Source organism: Rhinatrema bivittatum, chromosome 4, assembly GCF_901001135.1.
Source record: "Rhinatrema bivittatum chromosome 4, aRhiBiv1.1, whole genome shotgun sequence".
NCBI classification, from domain to species: Eukaryota; Metazoa; Chordata; class Amphibia; order Gymnophiona; family Rhinatrematidae; genus Rhinatrema; species Rhinatrema bivittatum.
The window spans coordinates 269,147,322-269,172,310 of record NC_042618.1 but is presented as its reverse complement, the minus strand read 5'-3'; the positions used below and the strand labels follow the sequence as shown (position 1 = coordinate 269,172,310).

Sequence of the window (24,989 nt, the reverse complement as noted above, 5' to 3'; positions counted from 1 at the left end):
CAATCATTCATACACACAGGCTCTCACTGGCACATGCTCTCTCTCATATAATCATTCATACACACAGGCTCTCACTGGCACATACTTTCTCATATACAATCATTCATACACACAGGGTCTCACTGGCACATGCTCTCTCTCATACAATCATTCATACACACAGGCTCTCACTGGCACATGCTCTCTCTCATACAATCATTCATACACACAGGCTCTCACATGCTGTCTCTGCAAACATTCAGGTCTTCACTCCCACACACAGTCTCTCAGCTCATCTCAAACACGCACACATGCACACTCTACAGACCCTCAGCCTCTCTCTCACCTCTGGGCCTCCTCTTCGCGGGTCACCGCAGGATGGGCTCTGCAGTGGCCCTGCTACCAGGCCTCTTCCTCTTCTCGGGCCGCTGCGACTTGGAATTCGCAGCGGCCCGTAAACGCAAATGCTGCTCCTCTTCTGCACGCGCTGATGCTTCACCTCCTTCCTGCCCACGCGGCTCCGGCAACATTTATTTCCGGGGACGCACAGGCTGGAAGGAGGAGGAGCATCAGCGCGTTTAAATGCGATCTTTGTCTTGAGCCTCATCGCTGCGCCGCATGAGCCTCCCTGCGCCCAGGGGCATTGGTGGAGTAGTCCGGAGGGTAGGGGGATACTAAAAAAACAAATTTTAAAGGGTCAGCGCAGCTGAAAAAGAAAAGGCGCAGCCAATAAAAAAAAAAATTCCCGATAGTCCTTGAAACGCTGCGCTGTCAGCAAAAACGTCTCGGCGTGTCACCTCTGACACGCGTGTCATAGGTTAGCCATCACTGCCCTAACCTGACCACTGGCAAAATTTATATTTTTTCATACTGCTTCCTGTGGGTTCCTCCTACTTAGTATCAGGATGATACTAAGCAGGAGCACAAAAAAGCAGTATGTCGGCCTTTTTTGTGGAAGGCATTAAGTTTTCTGTATTAAAAGGTGTGTATCGGGCGCACAGTGATTTTTTGCATTGGGGGTAATAGCTAATAGTCTCGTCTACATGCATTTACATGTGATGAGCGCTATCAGCGATGCACATTTTGGACGCTCTAATCCCTTTATTGCTCGTGTGTTCACTTATCACGTCCAAAATGCGCGTCTAAGAGCTCATTAGCCTGTGCAGTAGGCTCAGTGCACCATATAGCATTGGTCTGATTGTGCATACATTTTCAGCGCACTAGTAGTTATTTAGTTAATGAACTATGTTGCATACTTTTACATCTTAATATCTCATTATCAAAGATTTTGCATTAACACTATCACGAGTTAGTTTATAGATGTTAAAAGTGCTGTTAATGGTCGTTGACCACCTGTGTTAGCATTTAATATAATTTACACTTACCATTAATGCACTTTAGCACATTGACCACTAAGAAGTCAGGATATCAAGAATTAGAGTTAAGAAATCTGAAAGAAAAGCAATAGAACATCTTGTAGGAGTCTCCTCCTACTGTGGTGATGATGACTTCACTGAATTACAATACATGTATAGGATCATATATTATTTTAATTTTGGCAGTTAAGTTGATATCTGCATAAATCATTTTATCCAAACCTTCTATTAAATAGTTCAATTTACTGTTTAATATTTTACTGACTATAAGTGCTCATGATCTATACTTTCACACCCTCTCTAAATTGCTTGTATAAATCCATTTGAAAAGAAAAACATTTACAATTAATTAAATGTGAATGATTTGAAAGACCTTGGAATGGAGAAAATTGACATTGTAATCGGTGTTCTGTCTTACCGCATGACAAAATCTGCTTGATCTATTTGTCTACCACAGCTGCTCTTCTTCAGAATCCCACCATTTCCCACCACAGAGCAGGTCTTCAATGGCAGTTTGAATGGAGTATCCTAGCAACAGAAAATAAGGTCATTTTCAATAGAGAAAACACATATTCTTTGTCACAGCATACTCTATTGAACTGGGGGACAGGAGAACATAGGAGAATGAAGAGGTGATCATAAATCCTTTAAGAATGGGAGAAATTCAAAGTTTTTTTCATAAACCAGAGTTGAAGCCTTGATAATTGGTACTACTGCTCACAAACTTGTACCAATTCGCCTAGGATATTAGATAAGAAGGTCAGAAATATTTTATTAAATTAAATTAATTCAGTGCCTTTTTGTGTGTTTCACAAATCATAAATTTATCAAGCTAGACAAACAGACATATACTAAGAAAAGCTGTAGAAAAACTGAGAGCTAGTCAGGTCACTCAGTGGCAGTGTTGCAAACTGCTTCCCAAACCAGTTTGGGCAGGAATGCTGTGAAGGAGCCATTCACTGCTCCAGGGAATGAATGCAGAGAGGGAGTATCACTCATTTCACAATAGTAACATCTATTGGCCAGATTCAGGCAGCACACTTACCGTACTGGATTCCAGAAGCAGACACAGGCTTTGGCTCACCAAAATAGCTGGAAGGGGTGTTATTAAAACAGAAAATCATCCTGAGGAGGTCATAAAGCAACGTGACATATGTTGGAGAAAGGAGGAATAAGATTAAACAGTAAGGAGGAAAACATGAAGAGAGAAATAAGAACAAAGAAGAAATGCTATACAAAACTTCTGTTCAATATTCACTGAAAATGACCTCCATCAAGAATTAATGTATTTATTGGATTTATATTCCACCTTTCAGGCATTTCCAAGCAGATTATATTCAGGTTCATCAGGTATTTCCCTGTCCCCAAAGGACTTATAAACAGGGAGGATAACTTTTAAACAACTCTGCAGTGACATATAAATGCATATATGCAGGGCCGGTGCAAGGGTATTAGGCGCCCTAGGCGAAACGTCAGCTATGCCGCGCCTCCCCCCCCGCCTCCACACACAATTAACTTACATTGTGCATTAATGAAAATAACGAAGTCTGTATTTATAACAGAACACTTATTTGACATTTTTATGCCATGTAAACCATTGAGATGATTTGTCTTATCGACGGTATAGAAACTTTTATAAATAAATAAATAAAAATAAATAAAATAAACATAAACCAAAGCTATACTTGTTGCTCAAACAAAAAAAGCAGACACATCACATAATATTAAATAATTAAAATGGCAGTCAATCAAGAAAAATAAACTTAAAAAACCATCTTTACTTACCCCCTCCAGCAGCTCTCTTACTCCTCTTCCATGCAGGCTGTAGTACACACCAGAAGCAGCAGTAGTGGCTAAGCTCTATACTCATGGTCCTCTTCCTTAAGGCCCATGTCTCTCACACACACACACACCATATCAGTCATGCCCCCATGACCAGTTTCTGTCTCTCACACACCAATCATCTCCCAAACAGTCTTTGACAAACACACCAGTCACCTTCCTAAACAGTTTCTCTCATGCCATACACACACAGGCTTCCCACTCCCGTGTTCCACTTACATATATGGGCTTCTCACTCTCATAATCACTTTCTCTTTCTCACACACACTCACCAGTCTCTCACTCCCATGCTTGTTCTCTCCACATGCACAGGCTTCTCATTCCCATAATCACTTTCTTTCTCTCACACACATGCACAAACACACACACCAGTCACCTGATCTCTCTCATGCATACACACACACAGGCTTCCCACTCCCATGTTCTCTTTCAGATATACAGGCTTCTCACTCCCATGCTGTATCTCACACACTCCCAGCTTTCTCACTCCCATGCTCACTCTTCACATGCACAGGCTTCTCATTCCCATAATCACTTTCTTTCTCTCTCTCACATACACAAACACACACACCAGTCACCTGATCTCTCTCATGCATACACACACACAGGCTTCCCACTCCCATGTTCTCTTTCAGATATACAGGCTTCTCCCTCCCATGCTGTGTCTCACACACACCCAGGTTCTCACTCCCATGCTCACTCTCTTCACATGCACAGACTTCTCATTCCCATAATCACTTTCTCTCTGTTACACACCCACACACATACACCAGTCTCTCTCTCATTTCCATGCTCGCTCTCCAGGTGCACAGGCTTCTCATTCCCTGAATCACATTCTCTCTCTCTCACATTCACATACACACCAGTCACACCGTCACCTTACCAACCAGTCTCTCTCTCATACATGCACACACACACACAGGCTTCCCACTCCCATGCTCTCTCTCACATAATCAGGCTTCTCACTCCAATGCTTTTTTTCACATACACCCCCACAACACCAGGCTTCTTACTCCCATGCTTTCTCACATACCCAGAGTTCTCACTTCCATGCTTTTTCTCTCTTTCACACACACACACACATCAGTCACATCCCTGACTGTCTCACACATCAGTCATCTCCTTGAGCAGTCACTTTCATTGTCTCTCACATATACACATACATCAGCTCTCTGACCGGTTTCTCTCAATCACACACACATGCTCTTGATCAAATACATTCTCTCACTTACACACAGGCTCTCAATCACACACACATTCTCTCACTTACACACAGGCTCTCAATCACACACACAGGCTCTCAATCACACACACAGGCTCTCAATCACACACAGGCAGGCTGGCTGCTTCTCTCTCTTTCACTCACTTCCTCCCCCCCCCCCCCAGCACAAATGGTAGCTGCAGCAGCCTCCTCCTCCAGCCCCCGCAGGCCAAAAAGGAAGAATCCCATCGGCCGCGGGAGGCTCATGCTGCTGACTCCTTTCCCGATTACCGGCTGCTTCAATTGCTCGGGGGCCGATGCTGCTTTCGCCGCTATTTTTTTCATGCGGCACCGCTCTTTCTCCTTCCCGCGCATCACTTCCTGTTCCGGGTCAGGGGGGGGCGGGAGGAAGAAAAGGCCAGCCGCGGATGCCACAGCTTTTTTTTTTTTTTGCACTGCTGCCGTTCCCGCTGGGCTTGAACGTGCTGATAGCCCGGCGGCAACGGCAGCAGGGAAGAAAGAGCAGCGGGAGAGACCGGGAGCACGCAAACCGCTGGGGGAGGTCAGATGGGTCTTTTGGGGCGGGCTGCCGGCAGCGGCTCTTTTATTTTTATCGGGGGGGGCGGCGGCTTAATGCAGCTCTTTTCATTTTACCGGGGCAGCGGCTGAGCGCGGCTCTCTTAATTTTACCGGGGCAGTGCCGCCCCCGGGAAGCTGGCGCCGTAGGCGACCACCTAGTTCGCCTAGTGCTTCCGCCGGCCTTGCATATATGGGTACACACAGATCTACCCTAGGTTTTTTTGTTTTGTTTTTTTTTATAACCCGTGCATATCATATACCTGCGAGTTAAAATTTCGCATAGCTCTACCCTACAACATATGCACGTATCTATACATATGCATATACATATACATAAGTAAGTTAGGAGGATAAGTCTACTTATCCAGCTAAGTAAGCAGCGATTCTTCAGGCTTATCTACCTAACTTACTTAGAGGGATAAGTAGGCATTCTTAAATATCAAATGAATCTTACTGTTTTCTTCAATTAGATTGTTGTGCTTGGCGGCTTGTGGGTCCCCCAGCAAGCTGCCGCAGTCATCTCCAGCCCTGGACACTGGCAGACAGCTGCCGGGGGAGACCACCGTGCTCAATCCATCTTCCCCGCTGGATTTTCTGCAAACTTGAGGCAGACCCCTGGGCCTGGCCTACAGCTGACACTGCCTCTGTCACTAGACCCTGCTGGGTGTTGTTCCTGTGTCTCATTCCTAATAGTTTGGCAGTCTGGTTTCTGTTCTGAGGTCTTGTCTTCTTGGTCAGTCTTCCTTATTCTGTCTTCAGCATCTCGTCTTGCTCCTGTGATTCCTCGTCCTCCTCCCTCATCTCTTCGGATCAGAATTCTGGCTTTGACTTTGGTTAGGACTTTGATATTGCCTGAACTCTGCCTGTCACTGACTACTGCCTGATTCCCCATTATCGATTGAACTCCACCTGTCCTGTTCTCTGCCTGAACCTAGTCCCTTGTGAGAACCCTATCTGCCTCCGATCACAGCCTGAACTTGACTCTGATCGCCTGCTGCCTGCCCCGACCTAACTCCACTTTTTCTTTCTGTGCTGGCCCAAACCATCTCCTATGCAATGGATCTTCACCTCCACAGAGGCCTGTGCCTAAGTTCAGCTGGCTCTGGCACCTGAGGGCTCAACCTAAGAGAATGAGGGCTGGTATTGGTGAATCCGCAGTTGGGCCTCTGCTTCAGCGAGCTCCACCTGCCAAAGGTGGGGGCCTGCAGGGCTCTGACCTGCAGGTTGTGCCTCCTCCCCCCTCAGCCCAAGGGCCCACTTTTGCAACAGAGTGCTGAGGCCATCGACCCAGCAGAAACCTCAGGCCTTCAGGCCATTCCAGGCCTAGCACAGAAAATCCAGCAGCAGCAGTTTTTTGAACTCCTGGCAAGCTCTATGGAGAGACTCATTGCTCGTCTAAATGCCAGAGCAGTTTTGGCTACTCCCTCATCTCCTGCAAGTACTGCTACATATCCAACAGTATCTGCTCCTTCTATGATAGGTTTACTGGCTCCACCTGGTACACCGGGGACCGAAACTGTGCCAAGGGTTTTTGAACCAATGCTTAAGAGCATAAGAACATGCCATGCTGGGTCAGACCAAGGGTCCATCAAGCCCAGCATCCTGTTTCCAACAGAGACCAAACCAGGCCACAAGAACCTGGCAATTACCCAAACACCAAGAAGATCCCATGCTACTGATTGAATTAATAGCAGTGGCTATTACCTAAGTAAACTTGATTAATAGCAGTTAATGGACTTCTCCTCCAAGAACTTATCCAAACCTTTTTTGAACCCAGCTACACTAACTTCATTAACCACATCCTCTGGCAACAGATTCCAGAGCTTAATTGTGCATTGAGTGAAAAAGAATTTTCTCCAATCAGTCTTAAATGTACTACTTGCTAACTTCATAGAATTCCCCCTAGTCCTTCTATTATTTGAAAGTGTAAATAACAGATTCACATCTACTCGTTCAAGACCTCTCATGATTTTAAAGACCTCTATCATATCCCCCCTCAGCCGTCTTCTCCAAGCTGAACAGGCCTAACCTCTTCAGTCTATCCTCATAGGGGAGCTATTCCATCCCCTTCATCATTTTGGTTGCCCTTCTCTATACCTTCTCCAACGCAACTATATCTTTTTTGAGATGTGGTGACCAGAATTGTACACAGTATTCAAGGGGCGGTCTCACCATGGAGCGATACAGAGGCATTATGACATTTTCCGTTTTATTAACCATTCCCTTCCTAATAATTCCTAACATGGTTTGCTTTTTTGACCGCTGCAGCACACTGAGCCGAAGATTTTAAAGTATTATCCACTATGATCCTAGATCTTTTTCCTGGGTGGCAGTTCCTAATATGGAACCTAACATCGTGTAACTACAGCAAGGGTTATTTTTCCCTATATGCAACACCTTGCACTTGTCCACATTAAATTTCATCTGCTCTTTGGATGCCCAATTTTCCAGTCTTGCAAGGTCCTCCTGTAATGTATCACAATCCGCTTGTGATTTAACTACTCTGAATAATTTTGTATCATCTATATATATATATATATATATATATATAGGTGAGGCACTCCACCTGAACTGGTGCTTTTCGATATCGAGATATATCCACTGTTTACCCTTTTCCATTGAGAAAATTGACCATTTAATTCTACTCTCTGTTTCCTGTCTTTTAACCAGGTTCTAATCCACGAAAGGACATCGCCTCCTATCCCATGACTTTTTAGTTTTCTTAGAAGCCTCTCATGAGTGACTGTGTCAAACGCCTTCTGAAAATCCAAATACACTACATCTACCGGTTCACCTTTATCCACATGTTTATTAACCCCTTCCAAAAAAATGAAGTAGATTTGTTAGGCAAGACTTCCCTTGGGTAAATCCATGTTGACTGTGGTTCCATTAAACCATGTCTTTCTATATGGTCTACGATTTTGATCTTTAGAATAGTTTCCGCTATTTTTCCCGGCACTGAAGTCAGGCTCACTGGCCTATAGTTACCCGGATTGCCCCTGGAGCCCTTTTTAAATATTGGGGTTACATTGGTCACCCTTCAGTGTTCAGGTACAATGGATGATTTTAATGATAGGTTACAAATTTTAACTAATAGATCAGAAATTTAATTTTTTAGTTCCTTCAGTACCCTCGGATGCATACCATCCGGTTCAGGTGATTTGCTACTCTTTAGTTTGTCAATATGGCCTACTACATCTTCCAGGTTCACATTGATTTGGTTCAGTTCTCTGACTCATCACCCTTGAAAACCATCTCCGGAACTGGTATCTCCCCCAACATCCTCATTAGTAAACACGGAAGAAAATAATTCATTTATTTATTAAATAATAATTTATTTATTTAACCCCCAGTTTACTTGACCCAAGTTTAATCTCCTGTTCGATGTAATTGCACTGCTTTTGGTCATGCCTGTTTAATGTTATAATGTAAACCGAATTGATATGTAACTTTGCTACATGAATTCCGGTATATAAAAATGTTAAATAAATAAATAAATAAATAAATTTAGTCTTTCTGCAAATGCCTTATCTTCCATAAGAGCCCCTTTAACCCCTCTGTCATCTAATGGTCCAACCAACTCCCTCACAGGTTTCTTGCTTCGAATATATTTTAAAAAGTTTTTATTATGAGTTTTTGCCTTTATGGCCAACTTCATTTCAAATTCTCTTGTCGCCTGTCTTATCAATGTTTTACACTTAACTTGACAATGCTTATGTTTTATCCTATTTTCTTCAGATGGATCCCTCTTTTTTTGAAGGCTGTGTTTTTGGCACAAATAGCTTCTTTCACCTCACCTTTTAACCATGACAGTAATCGTTTTACCTTTCTTCAACCTTTCTTAATGCGTGGAATACATCTAGACTGCGCCTCTAGGATTGTATTTTTAAACAATGTCCATGCCTGTTGAACACTTAACCTTTTCAGCTGCACCTTTCAGTTCCTCCTTTTATCAAAGTTTCCCTTTTGAAAGTTTAGTGTTAGAACTGTAGATTTATTTATTGTTCCCCTTCCAGTTATTAGTTTAAATTTGTTCATGTTATGATCACTATTGCCAAGTGGCCCCTCCACAGTTACCTCTCACCAAATCCTGCATTCCACTAAGAATTAAATCTAAAATAGCTCCCTCTCTTGTTGGTTCCTGAACCAATTGCTCCATGAAGCAGTCATTTATTGCATCCAGGAACTTTATGTCTCTAGTAAGTCCTGATGTTACATTTACCCAGTCAATATTGGGGTAATTGAAATCTCACTAGAAAGACGTCATGTAATTGTAATTTTTCTTAATGTGCTATTGCTTATGGAGCCATCATAACACCTGCGGGCATACCAGCATATTTTTGCTTAAGGTTTTGCCACTTCAGGTCGTATTTAATCATTGGCCCAAGTCCTTTATTCTTCTGCGTGTTTTTTTGTTTTTTTAATTTTTGTAAAATTCTGTATCGGGGTGAATACCTTCCTTAGGATAACTCAAGGTATCAAGGAAATTTAAAGTCCAGTCCGACGCGCGTTTCGCATCGCTGCTTCAGGGACTGAAACAAATACACTCCGCTTCTATATTTAACGGATGTAGTTGCCCCGTTACTCAGTTATTGCTTTTACTTTCTGCAAAGGACAGATATCTTTGTTACTCAATAGACCGTGCAGCACATATATAATTAAAATATTTGGCACATACCTGGGTGAAGCTGAATGGGAAACAACAGTGAACTCACCCAACCTTGCCGCAGTTTCCTCTTACCGGCATCTGAGCAAAGTTGCTGCGAGAGTCTCGCTGATTATATGTGATTTTGCATGTGACAGCTGTGTGAAATCAGTCCACTTCAGCTGTGTGTGTGACGTTTACATGAAATGGACCCATTCTATTTCTTTATTGAGTCCATTGGGATGCACTGTGTTTAATGTAAAAATCCATCGTTGTTCACTTTGACGGAGACGTTGTATTCTGTCACCTCGCTTCCAGTGTTGAGATATTACTTCCAAAACAGTCCATTTTATTTCAGCGAAAGTATGTTTATGTTCAATGAAATGTGTAACCAATGGCTCCTCAGTTCTTCCTGTTTTTAAGCAGCACTTATGTTCTGTTAAGCGGATGCGGATAGGACGCTTTGTCATGCCCACATAAATTAGTGAGCAGGGGCAGAATATGGCATAGATAACGTATGAGGTTCTGCACGAAGATAGAGGTAGTGGCAGTGTGCGTCCTGTTGCGGTACATATTGTGGTCTGTGATGATTTTAAGGTGCAGAACGTGCAATTAGCACAGTTGTTAACTGTAATGTGAGGAATTGATGCCTCACGTAAGCTTGAGTGCACGACTTGATCCTTAATGTTCCTTCCTCTGGAATAGGCTATTCGTATAGGCTCTTTAAACATAGGATGAAGATCCTGCAGTATTGACCAGTGCGCTCTAATAGCTCTGCTAATAGAGGGGGACGCCAATGAATGCCTCATAACCAAGGTCTGCGGGTTTGAATCTGGCAAACTCCTTGGAAGGAATAAATAGTCATGATTCGAGTATAATGCTCAACGGTACACCTTTTTTACACAGGATGTAGGATACCCTCGTTGTAAAAATCGTTTTGCCAAATATTCTGCCTGTAGTTTGAATTCTTTCTCTTCAGTGCACAAGCGTCGGATACGTATAAATTGCCCCACAGGAAGGTTGGACTTAAAAGTATTCAGATGAAAGCTGTCAAATCTGAGAAGATTGTTGCGTTCATTCTGCTTCCGATAGAGAGTAGTGATGATCGTGTCTTCACTTCTGGTTATAAGGATGTCTAGATACGCCACTTTATGTTGGTCATAATTTATTGTAAATTTCAAACATGAGTTCAAATTATTCAACCAAGAATGAAACTCTAGGAGGGACGCAGCGGATCCTTGCCATATTATGAACACGTCATCTATATATCGTTTCCAGTGTTTAATCTGGGCCGACCACTGATTTTGGTGAATGTACTGTGATTCAAACGCAGTGACGAATAAATTCGCCACATCTGGAGCCATGGCTGCTCCCATGGCGGTGCCACAAGTTTGCAAGTAAAATTTGTTCTGAAACATAAAATAGTTCTTACTTAATGCTAGATGTAAGAGTTCAATCACAAATGATGTAGGAATGCGTTGAGGGGGCACTCGATTCTTTAATACAGTGGAAATTACTGTCAACAGTTCTCCCTGAGGAATGGCTGTATAAAGGGATTCAATGTCCATGATAACAAGTATGCTGTCGCTGGATAACGTGACTGTAGATAGAAATTGCAACATTTCAGAAGTGTCCTTAATATATGAGTCCGCTTGAGAAACATACGGCTGTAAAAGTTTATCTAAAAAAATGGAGATTGGTTCTAATACTGATTGTTTGGCAGAGACAATTGGTCTACCGGGGGGTTTTTCTAAATTTTTGTGCAATAGCACATTAAGAAAAATTACAATTACATGACATCTTTCTAGTGAGAATTGTACTCGTTGTGTTTGAATATATAACTGTTTGTAGTGTGTGGTAATTGAAATCTCCCATTATTGTTGCACTGCCAAATTGGTTGGCTTCCCTGATTTCTCTTAGCATTTCATCATCTGTCTGACCATTTTGTCCAGGTGGACGGTAGTATATTCCTATCACCTACCCAACACACATGGGATTTCTACCTACATAGATACTACTGAGCATTAGTCTCTTGAATGATCTTTATCCTGTTGGACTCTATACCCTCCCGGACATAAAGTGCCGCACCCCCACTAAGGTGATCCTCCCTATCATTGCGATATAATTTGTACCCTGTTATAGCACTGTCCAATTGGTTATCCTCCTTCCACCAAGTCTCTGAGATGCCAATTATGTCAATCTCATCATTTACTGCTATACACTAACTCTCCCATCTTACTTCTTAGACTTCTGGCATTGGCATACAGACATTTCAAAGTGTGTTTTTTGTTTGTATTAACAACCTGCTTTTCATTTGTTAGGGATAATTTGGAAATCATTAGCTTCTGTGATTTTTTACATATAAGCACATGGACTACATTTGCTTTTATTGGAAACTCTCTGTTGGGATGCCCTAACCCTCCTGTTTCATTAGTATCCTTCAAGGATACATTTCTCCGAACCATGCACTGCTGAGTGACTGTCTGCTTTCCCCCTTGTTCTAGTTTTAAAGCTGCTCTATCTGCTTTTTGAAAGTTAGTGCCAGCAGTTTGGTTCCACTCTGGTTAAGGTGGAGCCCAGCCTTTTGGAAAAGTTTCCCCAGTTCCTTACAAAACTGAATCCTTCTTCCTTGCACCATCGTCTCATCCACGCATTGAAACTCTGGAGCTCTGCCTGCCTCTGGGGACCTGCACGTGGAACAGGAAGCATTTCTGAGAATGCTACCCTGCAGGTTCTGGATTTCAGCTTTTTACCTAAAATCCTAAATTTGGCTTCCAGAACCTCTCTCCCACATTTTCCTATGTTGTTGGTGCTTCATGCAATTCTCACTTCAGCAGGCATTGTTTCCCACTGACACACAGTCAAGACCACTTTCGTGCTCTCCTTACTGGACAGGAAGGCCTTGGTCTGGGCTTCCTCTCTGTAGAATTGAGTAGACCCCATTCTTCAGAATCTATAATAGTTTGTCTGGGCCTTCAAGCTTGTCTTCAATGAACCAGGCTGGCTGACCATATGGGTTCTGACCTCCTCCACCTACGACAGCGCACTCAGCCCTTAATGGACTTTGAAATTGAATTCTGAACCATGGCTACGGAGCTGAACTGGGAAGAAAACAGCCTCTACAGTATTTTAATGGAAGGGCAGTCTTCATGGGTCAAGGATGAGTTGGCCACTCGTAAGCTCCCAGAATCTTTGGACGGTCTTATCGACTTGGCCAGAAGAATTGATTGTCGCCTCTAACAATGGGCCTGGGAGCTCCACCCGCCACGCAGACCAATTGCACTAGCTCCTTGATTTCAACATCCTCTCTCTCTGCTTCCGACACCTGCCCCAGCTCAAGCGCGATCGGAGGAAGCAATGTAACTTGGTCACATGCATCTCACCGCAGAAGAGAGGCTTTGCCGATGTCAGTTGGGGCTTTGTTTCTACTGCACCAGGACCAAGGACCAGCTCACATGGTGCCCACAGAGGCCAGGAAACTACCAAGTCTGGGATCTAATGGGGAGGTGATTCTAGGCTTCATGACTCGAGCTCCTCAACTGATACTCCCAGTGACCATTGCAGTGGACAACCAGGAATTTCCTACATTACCCTTGGTTGTCTCAGGTGCTGGTGGGAACTTCATAATGAAAACCCTCATCGACCACTTGCAACTTCCCATGGTGCTCCGGAAGACACCCCTTGTCATTACATCCATTTATGGGGATCTTCTGCCCGGTTGGATCACAGCACCCCTGTGCAGGCACACAGAGATACTGCTCATAGAAGACATAGCTCTCAGCGTGATTGATAAAGCAGTACACCCCATTGTGCTAGGTCTCCTGTGGCTATAACTCCACTTTCTGCAGTTTGATTGGGCTTCACTACAGCTGTCCAGCCAGGGTCCTCATTGCCACGACTCCTGCCTGCAACGAATAGAACCACCCATCTGTTTGCCATTAGCAGCTGTCCTAATGGGGTTACCGTCACCGTACACTGACTACGCAATGTCTTATCTAAAAAGGAGGCTGAGACACCACCCGCTCATACAGAGTGTATAACTGGGCCAATGAGTTGTTTCCCAATTCTGAATCTCCTCATGGCAGAGTGTACTGCTATCAGTTCAGGACACCCAAGCAATGATAGAATATATCAAGCAGAACCTCGACCAGGGTCTCATTCAGCCCTCTACCTTCTCAGATGGGGCTGGCTTCTTTTTTGTTTCCATGAAAGATGGCACTCTACACCTATGCATCGATTACAGAGGGCTAAATGCAATTACAAAGAAAGATAAGTACCATTTACCACTTATCGCAGAGTTATTTGACCGCCTCCAAAGATCAAGAGTCTTTATCTTTACTAAGCTGGACCTCCACGGTGCCTATAACTTAATCCGGATTTGGCCTGGGGATGAGTGGAAGACAGCATTCAATACATGAAATGGGCACTATGAGTACCTAGTAATGCCTTTTGGGTTATGTAACGCATCCGCATATTTCAGAAAATGATGAATGAAATCTTCAGATAATTTCTCTACATTTGTGTCGTTGTCTATCTTGGTGACATTCATTTTTTCTAAGGACCTTAACTCTCACTGCTGGGTCATATGTTTAGTACGCCAGAGACTGTGAGACAACAAACTGTACGCAAAGCTACCAAAGTGTCTTTTCAAAAAAAGAGAATCTTCCCTTCCTAGGGTATATTGTGTCCAACAAGGGCTTTCACATAGATCCGGATATGGTCAAATGTATGTTTGTATTCTTGTAAACCGCCTAGACGGACATATAAATGCCTTATTGTGCGGTATATAAAAAACTTTAAATAAAAATAAAATAAGACTGGCCGTAACCCACCGGCCTACATGCCTTGCAAAGGTTCTTAGGCTTTGCCAACTATGGCCATGCCATCCTGAATGTGCTGATCTTGTCTCATCTTGGAAGCTAAGCAGGGTTGGGCCCGGTTAGTACTTGGATAGGAGACCACCTGGGTATACCAGGAGCTGTATTACTGGCATGTCATTCCCACCTACTCTAAGATTACAGCTCTCACCCATAAGGGAGCTAATATAAGGTATAAACTCCAGAAGCCATCATCACCTTCCAGGAATTAAAGGATGCCTTCCTACAAAAGCCCTGTCTCCATCATCCTTATTGTACTTGCCCCTTCATAGTCAAAGTAGATGCATCCACTCTGGGGGTAGAGGCAGTCTTGAGTCAGCCCTCAGATAAGGGTATCCTCTATCCATGCTCCTCCTTTTCATGAAAATGATCTCCTGCGGAACTTACCTATGGGATCGATGATAGAGAAGTTATGGCCATCAAGCTTGTACTCAAGAAGTAGCATCACTGACTTGAAGGAGCTCATCATCGCATTACTATTTACACTGGATTACAAAATCTTGGAACATCTCCCTCATACACAACGGTCAAACACTCATCAGGCCCGCTGATCTCTGTTTTTGCACAATTCTACTTTGAGCTAAGATACTGACCAGCCACCAAGAACGTCGAGCAGATGTGCTATCGGGGTCCTTCCTGCAGAAGATACTCTGGAGCCTCCCAGACCTATTTCTGACCCTGCCTGGATCCTTCTGGCCACCAGCATGACCGTACCACCAGGGAAGACTGTCATCCCATGCAAACTCAGAGAAAAAATGTTAAAGTGGTCCCACAACTCCCCCTATCGCAGGTCACCCTGGACAGGCCTGAACTCTCACAATGCTACAGAAATACCACAGGTGGTCCCAGATGCATAAAGATGTCCAGACCTACGTGGATTCCTGTCTCTCTTGCGCACAGCAGAAACCTTTGGCGGGATAACCCTGGAGCTGTTACAGCCATTGCCAGCCCCCAGGGAACCCTGGAACCCATTTGTAAACCAACTTTTTGGTGGATCTCGCTCTTTTGAATGGCTGCACAATCATTTACAGTCGTAGCCAACCGCTTCTCAAATATGGCTTATATTCATGTCCGCTTCCTGGACTTCCCACTGTCCCGGAGTTAGCTTGATTATTCACACTTCACATTTTCCACTTTCATAGCTTCACAAGCATGTTGTCTCCAACTGGGGGCCCCAATTTACAGCCAAATAGTTGCACTCTCTATGTAAAAAAATTAACATCTCCTTGGACTATACAAATGCATACCACCCCCAAGCAAACGGACAGTCTGAGCGAACCAACCACACTCTGAAAAATTTCCTCCAAGCATACGCGAATGATCGTCAAGACAACTGGGTATCTCTCTTACCATGGATGGAATTTTCCCACAACTCACATGTCTGCACTGCTACAGGATCTTCACTTTAACAAATGGTATATGGAAGGCAACCATCACTACCACTGTCTATTCCACTGATTGTCCCCTCACCTGTGGCCCAGCTTGCTGCCCAGGAGCTCCAGGAACTCAGAGTTGCTGCAAAAAGCAGCCAAAAAGTCCAGGAAAACTAGGGACCTACATCGGAGGCCAGCACCCTTTTTCAGCAGGGGGACAAAGTCTGGTTTAGCACCCGTCACAGCCAGCTCAGATGCCTTCCATACGGCTCATTCCCCACAATACATCAGGCCATTTCCGATTCTACGCTAATTGGGTCCAATGACTTACCAGTTATGGTTACCGGCCTCCCTAGAGATCCAAAATGTTTTTAGAGCCTCATGCAATTTTCAGATGACGTGGCAAGAAATTGGAATATTTTATCTCCTGGGAGGGATATGGTCTGGGGGAAAACATATCTCCAATTTACTGGACAAGAGCCTCCTCAAGGAATTTCACGCCACACACCCCAAGAAACTTAAACCCTCAGGGGGTGTTTAGAAGAGGGGGTACTGTTGCATTTGATGGCTTGCAATCCCCCGCCCCCCCAAAGCCACCACACTCACCTCCAGCCCCGGACCCTGGGAGAGTTAACTGCTCTCCATCCACCTTCCCCACTGGACTTCCTGTTGACTTGTGGCAGGCCCCTAGGCCTGGCCTGCCGCAGACACTACCTGTGTCTCCGGCCCCTCCTAGGGGTGGGCAGGCGTGTGCTGGCAGCATCCCATTTAAAGAGCCCACAGCGGGAAAACCTCCAAGGCACCTGAAGATGTCGTCACCCCCTTGAGGCTTTTAAGAGGCCACCTCAGCAGCCCTTCGTTGCCAAGGCCATATTTATTTATTTAGTGCTTTTTTTATATCGACATTCATGATACAGATCATATCAGATCAGTTTACAAGGAACAAAGGGGAATAACATTAACCAAAACATAAGAGGAAGGCAAAGTTACAATAAAACAAGGGTACTGGAACTATAGCAAAAACAAATCATTTACAAAATATGTGAAGGAGAGCATTAGATAAAGGGCATTGGTATGAGATTATAACTGAGATGGGCCTGAATTAAGGGAAGGCTTGTTGAAACAGCCAAGTCTTGAGTTTTTTTCTGAACGTCAATAGACAGGATTCTTATGTCAACTGTTGAAAAAGTGCATTGCCTTTGCATTCCTGTCTCCTGTTTCCTGAGTCCTGGATCTACTGGGTGTTGTTCCTGAGTTCTGGTGTTTCGTTCCTGGGTCCTTGGCAGTCTGGTTTGTGTTCTAAATTCTTATCTTTGTGGTTATCTGTCTTCAATGTCTCATCTTGCTCCTGTGGTCCCTCATCTTCCTTCCTCCTCTTCGTTCCTCATCCCTTCGAATTGGACTTCTGGTTTTGACCTTGGATTGGTTTGACGATGGACTGGACCTTGATGCTGCCTAACTTCTGCCTGCCACTGACCACTTTCCCATTTTTGTCTGAACTCCGCCTGTCCTGACCTATGTCTGACCCTTGTCTCTGACAGAATTCTACCCGCCTCTGACCACAGCCTGAACCTGACTGATCGCCTGCCACCTGCCCCGACTACTGATTAACCTGACTTCACTTTCTTTCTGTGCTGGCTCGCAGCATCTTCTACACAATGGATCTTCACATCACAGAAGCTTGCACTTAAGTCCAGCCGACCCCGGCATCCTAGGGCTCAATCTAAGGGGTACAAGAGCTTGTGTTGGTGAAGCTCCAGTTGGGCATCTGCTTCAGCCAGCTACACCTGCTGATGGTGGGGAACTTCAGGGCTCCTCCCTGCAGGTTGTGTCAACTCCTTCTGGGCCCAAGGGTCCACTTTCACAACAGATGATAAAATAATTAGGTCAAGAACATGTGCTAGATGTGGTTTACTTGATTTCAGCAAAGTTTTTGATACTGTCACACATAGGAGACTCAAACTGAGCAGCCTCAGGGTGGATCCTAAGGTGGAGGACTGGATTAAAAGCTGCTTGAGTGATAAATGACAGAGTGTGAAGTAATTGGAATTCACTCTGAGGAGAGAACAGTTATTAGTGCAGTGCCTATTGGTCCTTGCTACTTCTGTGCAATATTTTTGTGTGCAATATTGTAGAAAGGTTAGAGAGAAAAGTCTTTTTCCAGATGACACTAAAATTTGCAATAAAGTGAATACACTTGTGGGAACAGGCAAAATGACAAGTGATCTAAAAAAGCTTGAGGGGTATATGAGTGCTTGGAAGTTGAGATTCTATGCAAACAAAGTGCAAAGACATGCATTTGGGGTGTAGCTGTATGAAAAGGTGGGAGAGAAGCTGATGGAGAGACCTCAAGGTGATAATGTCTGATGATCAAGGTAGCCAAACAGTCAGAGCCGGTGTTTGGGTACAGCGAGTCAGGCAGTCGCCGAGGGCTCCATGAACTGAGGGGTACCCTGGGCACCACCAGCGTCATCTAGCCCATGGTGATGAAGGAGAGCCTTAACAGCAGCAGGGCCATGGCAGACTCCATCCTGCTGCAGCACGAAGAGAGGCCCAGTAGTGATGGGGACCAGAAATGCAGCCAATCATTGGGAGCATTATGCACATCACAGATGCTTTTTTTCTGTGACAGCGCCAGCAGCAACTATAACAGGTGCTTCATTGGAGACCACAGGCATATATAAGTATGCTCTGACTCCTCCAAGCATACCACATGTACCTGTGGCCTCCAATCAGGGACCTGCTATAGTCTGCACCGGCAATCTCCAAATTCTTCTCATAGCCGCTGCCTTTTGAATGGGGAAGACAGCAAACGTGCTGAGGCACAAGTGATGTTGCCTGCTGCAGTCTTTTCAGGCTTTCCCCAGCTCTTTTGCTGAAGCCTGCCACATTGCTATCTGAGCTTCTTGCCAATCTTCTTGTGGCTCTAAATGACTGCACGTGCCGCTGCCTCCCTCAGCTGGTGCTTGTACAGATAGGGAGATACACCATTCATTCATCATGCTGAAAAATTAATCAAATGATAAAGGGACTCTGAATTGCCAATAAATAATTCTGGGGATTTGCAAAGCTGAAAATGTGCATGGCTTCAAGAACAGTTGATACATTGTCTGTAGAAGCAGGATGGGAACACAGAAATGAATTACAGATTTCTGATTTTAATATTATCAACCATATAAATTTCTTCACTGTCTGAGAAACAGTATGTTGGTTAGTCAAGCTGAAATACTGAATGTGCTTCTCTCCCTATATTGGTTACTTCCCAAAGCAAAGTGACATAACTTAAAAGTGAGAGGTTTGGGTTCTGGTATCCCAGCAGCTGGGCCATGGGAGTGTACAAGAGAGGTGAAACCGAATAGTACTAGAACTTAGAAGGGGGGAAAATTTCCATGGCAATGCCTGAGCTATCCAGCATGAATAACTCAATCTATAACACCTCTAAGAGCTATTCTCTATTGACAAGTTCAAAATTTTTTTAAAACGCAGGCTATGCTATAGAAAAAATTGTATTATGGATGGGGTGGTAGGTTTCATACATTTTCTGCATTACTACCCGGTAATGATTTGATCACTTTTTAGTCAACCATCCAACCTCCATCCATTTTTCATATTTCTGAGTGCAATGATTCAATAAATTTATAGTGTATTTGTGCAAAACAATTTAAAAACATTTTTTTAACGTTTTTTAAAACACTAAAAAATATGCACCTAAACTCAAAATATTCAAGTTTTGACCTTACTATCCCATAAACTTATCCGCATTTAAAATGCCCCACAACTTCCGTTTCTCTTACAGGTGCTTGTAATTGAACATGTACAACCCTGTAACGTATATTATTGCCACCTTTAAGAGAAATGTTGGGATTACTACCTGATAATCCCCTTTTCCTTAGTGTAGACAGAAGTACTCAGAACAAATGGGATAGTATCCGCGTGCTAGCAGTTGGAGACGGATCTGACGTCAGCACGGGGGCGTATATATCCCCACAGGAAGCGTAGCTATTCAGTAATCATCCTTGCAAAAGCTGTTATAGATGTGTGTACTGACGCTCAGTTAAAAAGTGAAACAGGATTCCCCTGACCGATTGACAGTAGCTGGAGACCGCCAGCATTCCCAACCGGAAGGCGTGGACACCTGGTAGAGTGTACGCTCTTATGGAAACAGAGGACATGGCTTACCTTGAATCGGTGATACCCATGTACGCAGGCAGCTGGGCGGGATGCTGAGTCCATCTGTCTACACTAAGGAAAAGGGGATTATCAGGTAGTAATCCCAACATTTCCTGGCGTGTAGCCAGATGGACTCAGAACAAATGGGATGTACAAAAGGCTTTACTCCCAGCCTGGGCGGAGGCTGCCTGAGGCCCATGTAGTACCGCCCGCGCAAATGCCGAGTCCCTCCCCGGCCTGAACATCCAGACGATTAGAACCTGGAGAAGGTATGGAGGGAAGACCATACCTTGGTCTTTACAGATTTCCGCAGGCGATAGATCCTGGATTCTGCCCAAGATGCTGCTGTGCTCTGGTAGAATGAGCCTTGACATGTAGAGGCGGAGACTTCCCGGCCTCTACGTACGCTGATCTGACAACTTCTTTAATCCAGCAGGCGATGGTGGGCCGCGAGGCCGCTTCACCTAGCTTCTTCCCGCTGTACAGGACGAACAGATGGTCCGTCTTTCGTAGGTCTTGTGTAAGTTCCAAATATCTGGGCAGCAATCTGCCAATGTCGAGATGGCGTAACAAACACCCTTCTTCAGATTTCTTCAGACCCGCCGTGGTAGGCAAGGATATGGTTTGAGTAAGATGAAACTGTGAAACCACCTTAGGTAGAAAGGAGGGAACCGTACGAAGATGGATAGCCCTCTGGAGTGATTCTGAGAAAGGGATCACGGCAGGACAATGCTTGTAGTTCTGAGATGCGGCGGGCTGAACATACAGCCAGCAAGAATACCATCTTCAAAGTGAGGGAACGAAGAGACAGGCCCCGAAGGGGTCTGAAGGTGGATCCCGCAAGGAAATCCAAAACCAGGTTGAGGTTCCACAAAGGTACAGGCCACTTCAGTGGCGGGACGAATATGCTTGACTCCCTGCAGGAAGCGAGAAACATCCTGGTGCTTGGCGATGGTCTTGCCATCCCTCCTGGGACCATAGCAAGACAGCACAGCCACCTGAACCTTGATGGAGCTGAGGGAGAGACCCTTCTGAAGGCCATCCTGCAGGAAATCCAACACAATAGGGATTGTGGTTGCATGAGGATTGGTGCCGTGAGTGTCGCACCATGCTTCAAATACTCTCCAGATCCGGATGTATGTGAGGGATGTGAAAACTTGCGAGCTCGGAGGAGGGTATCAATCACGGGCTCCGAGTAACCCCTCTTCTTCAATCTAGCCCTCTCAAGGCCATACCGTAAGAGAGAATTGAGCCGGATCCTCGTGAAGAATGGGACCCTTGATGTAGAAGGTCCCGGAGAGGAGGCAGGGGAAAGGGCTCCCCTGCCAGTAGTCTTCTCATGTCCGCGTACCAGGGTCGTCTTGGCCAGTCGGGCGCCACTAGGACTAGGCCCCGGTGTCTCTGAATCTTGCGGATGACAGCGCCTAGCAGAGGCCACGGAGGAAAGGCGTACAGTAGAGTCCCTGGAGGTCACGGCTGAACCAGGGCATCGATTCCGTGTGAGCACGGGTCGCGCTTGCGGCTGAAGTATCTGGGTACTTGAGCATTGGACTTGTCTGCCAGTAAATCCATGTCCGGAAACCCCCAATGATCCACAATCATCTGGAAGGCCGTGGGTGAGAGCTGCCACTCTCCCGGATTTAGGCATTCCCTGCTGAGGAAGTCTGCTGTGGTATTGTCCTTCCCGGCGATGTGGACGGCGGGAGATGTCCTGAAGATTCGCCTCTGCCCAAGTCATCAGAAGGGCGATCTCCAGAGATACCTGTCGGCTTCTGGTTCCGCCCTGACGATTGATGTATGCCACCGTGGTGGCGTTGTCGGACAGGCATGCCAATCGGACAGCCCGGGCCTCTAGACGGTTGATGTTCCACGGCCGACTCTTCTCTGTTCCACCGCCCTTGCGTGGTGAGTTCTTCGCAGTGTGCGCCCCAGCCGCTTAGGCTGGCATCTGTGGTGAGCAAAATCCACGTGGGTGAGGACATTTTCGATCCCCTGCTCATGTGGTTGGATTGCAACCACCACCGTAACTGGGTCCGCCCTCGGGCTGGTAGAGGTAGGTGCGTGGAGTAGGTCCGTAGACGGGGGCTCCAGCGAGAGAGCAGGGCGTGTTGGAGAGGTCTCATATGGGCCCGCGCCCAGGGCACCACTTCCAGGGTGGATGCCATGAGACCAAGAACCCTGCAGATAATCCCAGGCGGTGGGTCGACTGGCTCCCATCAAATACTGGATACGCTGCTGAAGTTTCAACGTCCTCTTGGTGGTGAGACTGACCGTGTCTGCCCGGGTTGTCGAACTGTACTCCCAGGTATTCCAGTGACTGGGAAGGCTGTAAGCAGCTCTTGCCGAGGTTGACAACCCAGCCCAGGCTTTCCAGAAGGGCAATCACCCTGTCGGTGGTCTGAAGGCTCTCCTCTCGAGACTTTGCCCTGATCAGCCAGTCGTCTAGGTAGGGATGGACCAGAATTCCTTCCCGCCTGAGCGCCGCCGCTACTACTACTACTACCTTGGTGAATGTCCGTGGCGATGTCACCAACCCAAAGGGCAGAGCCCGAAACTGGAAGTGGCGGCCTAGAACCTTGAAGCGTAGGTAGCGCTGATGATCCGGATGGATCGGGATATGCAGGTATGCCTCTGACAGGTCTAATGCCGTGAGGAATTCCCCTGGCTGTACTGCGGCCTTGACGGAGCGTAGAGTTTCCATGCGAAACCTCGGGACCCGTAAGTATCGATTGACAGACTTGAGGTCCAGGACAGGCCGAAAGGTACCCCCTTTCTTGGGCACCATGAAATAGATGGAATAATGGCCAGAATTCACTTCCCAGGCAGGTACTGGGATGATGGCTTTCAAGGACAGGAGCCTTGCCAGGGTAGCTTCCAATGCTGCCTTCTTGTGTATGGGACACGAAGATTCCACAAACTTGTCCGGAGGGAGATGATGAAAGTCCAGATAATATCCCTCCCGGATAACGGCGAGAACCCACTGGTCCGATGTAATCTCGACCCATCTGGGGAAGAAGAGGGTCAACCTGCCCCCTATGGCTCCGTCCCCCAGATGAATCGGCGGTTTCTCATTGGGAGGCGCGGCCGGGACCCGAGCCCGGGCCCGCTCCCCTCTTGCGCTGCTTGGTCCGAAAGGACTGATTCCTGGCCGGAGGACGTGGTGCCTGGTAACGACCCCTGTAAGGAACGAAACGCTGGGAACTCCTGCCCCTGGAGGGCCTTGGAAAGGCGCGCTGGCCCCTTCGGAACCGATCTTCCGGCAATCTGGGCACTGGAGAGGCGCCCCATGCACTGGCCAGTTTATCAAGGTCGCTGCCAAATAGAAAAGAGCCCTTGAAGGGCAATCTGGTGAGGCGGGTCTTAGAAGGCGCATCAGCCGACCATCTTCGGATCCAGAGCTGCAGGAGGCAGCTCTGGATCCGAAGCTACGGCGGCTACGGAGGATGAAATCCCCATAGCTGTTGTCAGGACCAGGTCAGATGCCGCATCCGTAAGGAACGAAAGAGCGGATTCCATGTCCGCCGCTGGAGCATTGTTTCTAACCTGTGACAAACAGGCACGCGTCACCACCGTGCAGCAGGTGGCGATCCGTAAAGATAAAGCTGCCACCTCAAAGGCCTGACGCAGAATGGCGTCCAGTCGCCGATCATGCGGCTCCCTGAGGGCCGTCCCCCCTTCAACTGGAATGGTAGTGCGCTTGACCACAGCGCTAATCAAGGCGTCCACCTGAGGGCACGCCAGCAGATCCTGGATAGCCGGTGCCAATGGGTACATGCTCGTCAGAGCCCGACCCCCTTTGAAGGCAGCCGCTGGAGCCGCCCATTCTAAATAGATCAGTTGTTGCGCCACCTGTAAGAACGGAAAATGGCGGGCCGTAGGACGAAGACCTTCCAGCAGGGGGTTCTGCGCAGAAGGTACCGAAGCGCTGGGACCTGTAATATCCAATTCTGCCCAGACACTGAGACACCAAGTCGGAGAGATCCTCCTTAGGGAAGAACCGCCTCATGGTTCGATATGGCTCAGTCCCTGGAGGGAAGTCTCCCTCGTCCGGGAGTTCGGACTCGTCCTGTGAGACCTCCTGGTCTGACTGATCTGGGCTATCCATCGGTGGGAAGTCCCGCTCGCGATAAGGTTGTGATGGTCCAGGAACCGGATCCGCAGGAGCTGCTACCAGAGCAGCCGCCGCAGGCGCAGCCACCGCAGGAACTACAGGAACAGCAGGAACCGCAGGGCCTGGATGGGCAGCCGTCTGCATCTGTACAAAAGCATGAATTCCCTTAAAGAGATCCACTCAGGAAATTGAAGCAGCCTCTAATCGCCGGGGTACAAGCTCCCCCGGGATGCCTGATTGGTCGAGACTGCTCCCTAACTCCGGGGTAGCCCCTGGGGAACTGTCCACAAATCGCGGTTGAGACAGGTCCTGGCCCGAGGGTCGCACGGCCCCCTCACATTGGGCACACAGAGAATCTGGCTCATCCCTGTGCGTGGCCCTAAGGTGGCATGCTGAGCAGAGGCCAAGGGCTGCAATGCCTGAAGCAGGCGGCGCCGTCGCTGAAGACTCTGCAGCTTTCTGATCCATTGAACAATAGGCGCTCAAGAATAATATGCGGTAGCAATAGGCGCTCAATACAACAGGCGCTCAATAATAATATGCGGCAGCAATAAGCGCGTAATACAACAGGCGCTCAATAATAATAAGTGGCAGCAATAAGCGCGTAATACAACAGGCAATAAGCGCTTAATGTGCCCTCAATAGGCTTTCAGTAATAAGCGACCAGCCATATGCTCGCAATAGGCATTCAATAAGCTTTCAGTAATAAGCGACCAGCCATATGCTCGCAATAGGCATTCAATAAGCTTTCAGTAATAAGCGGTCAGCAATATGCTCTCAATAGGCATTCAATAAGCGGCCAGCAATATGCTCTCAATAGGCATTCAATAAGCTTT

General features: G+C 46.4%; 1 protein-coding gene across 1 annotated transcript in view; it reads right to left on the bottom strand.

Annotated features, from left to right (window-relative positions):
- The window catches only part of ST8SIA1 (ST8 alpha-N-acetyl-neuraminide alpha-2,8-sialyltransferase 1), a 241,532-nt gene that overhangs the window by 112,970 nt on the left and 103,573 nt on the right, over nucleotides 1-24,989 (bottom strand). Inside the window, 1 exon segment of the mRNA XM_029600114.1 lies at nucleotides 1,774-1,883. Within this exon segment, the coding sequence (XP_029455974.1) occupies nucleotides 1,774-1,883 (110 nt within the window).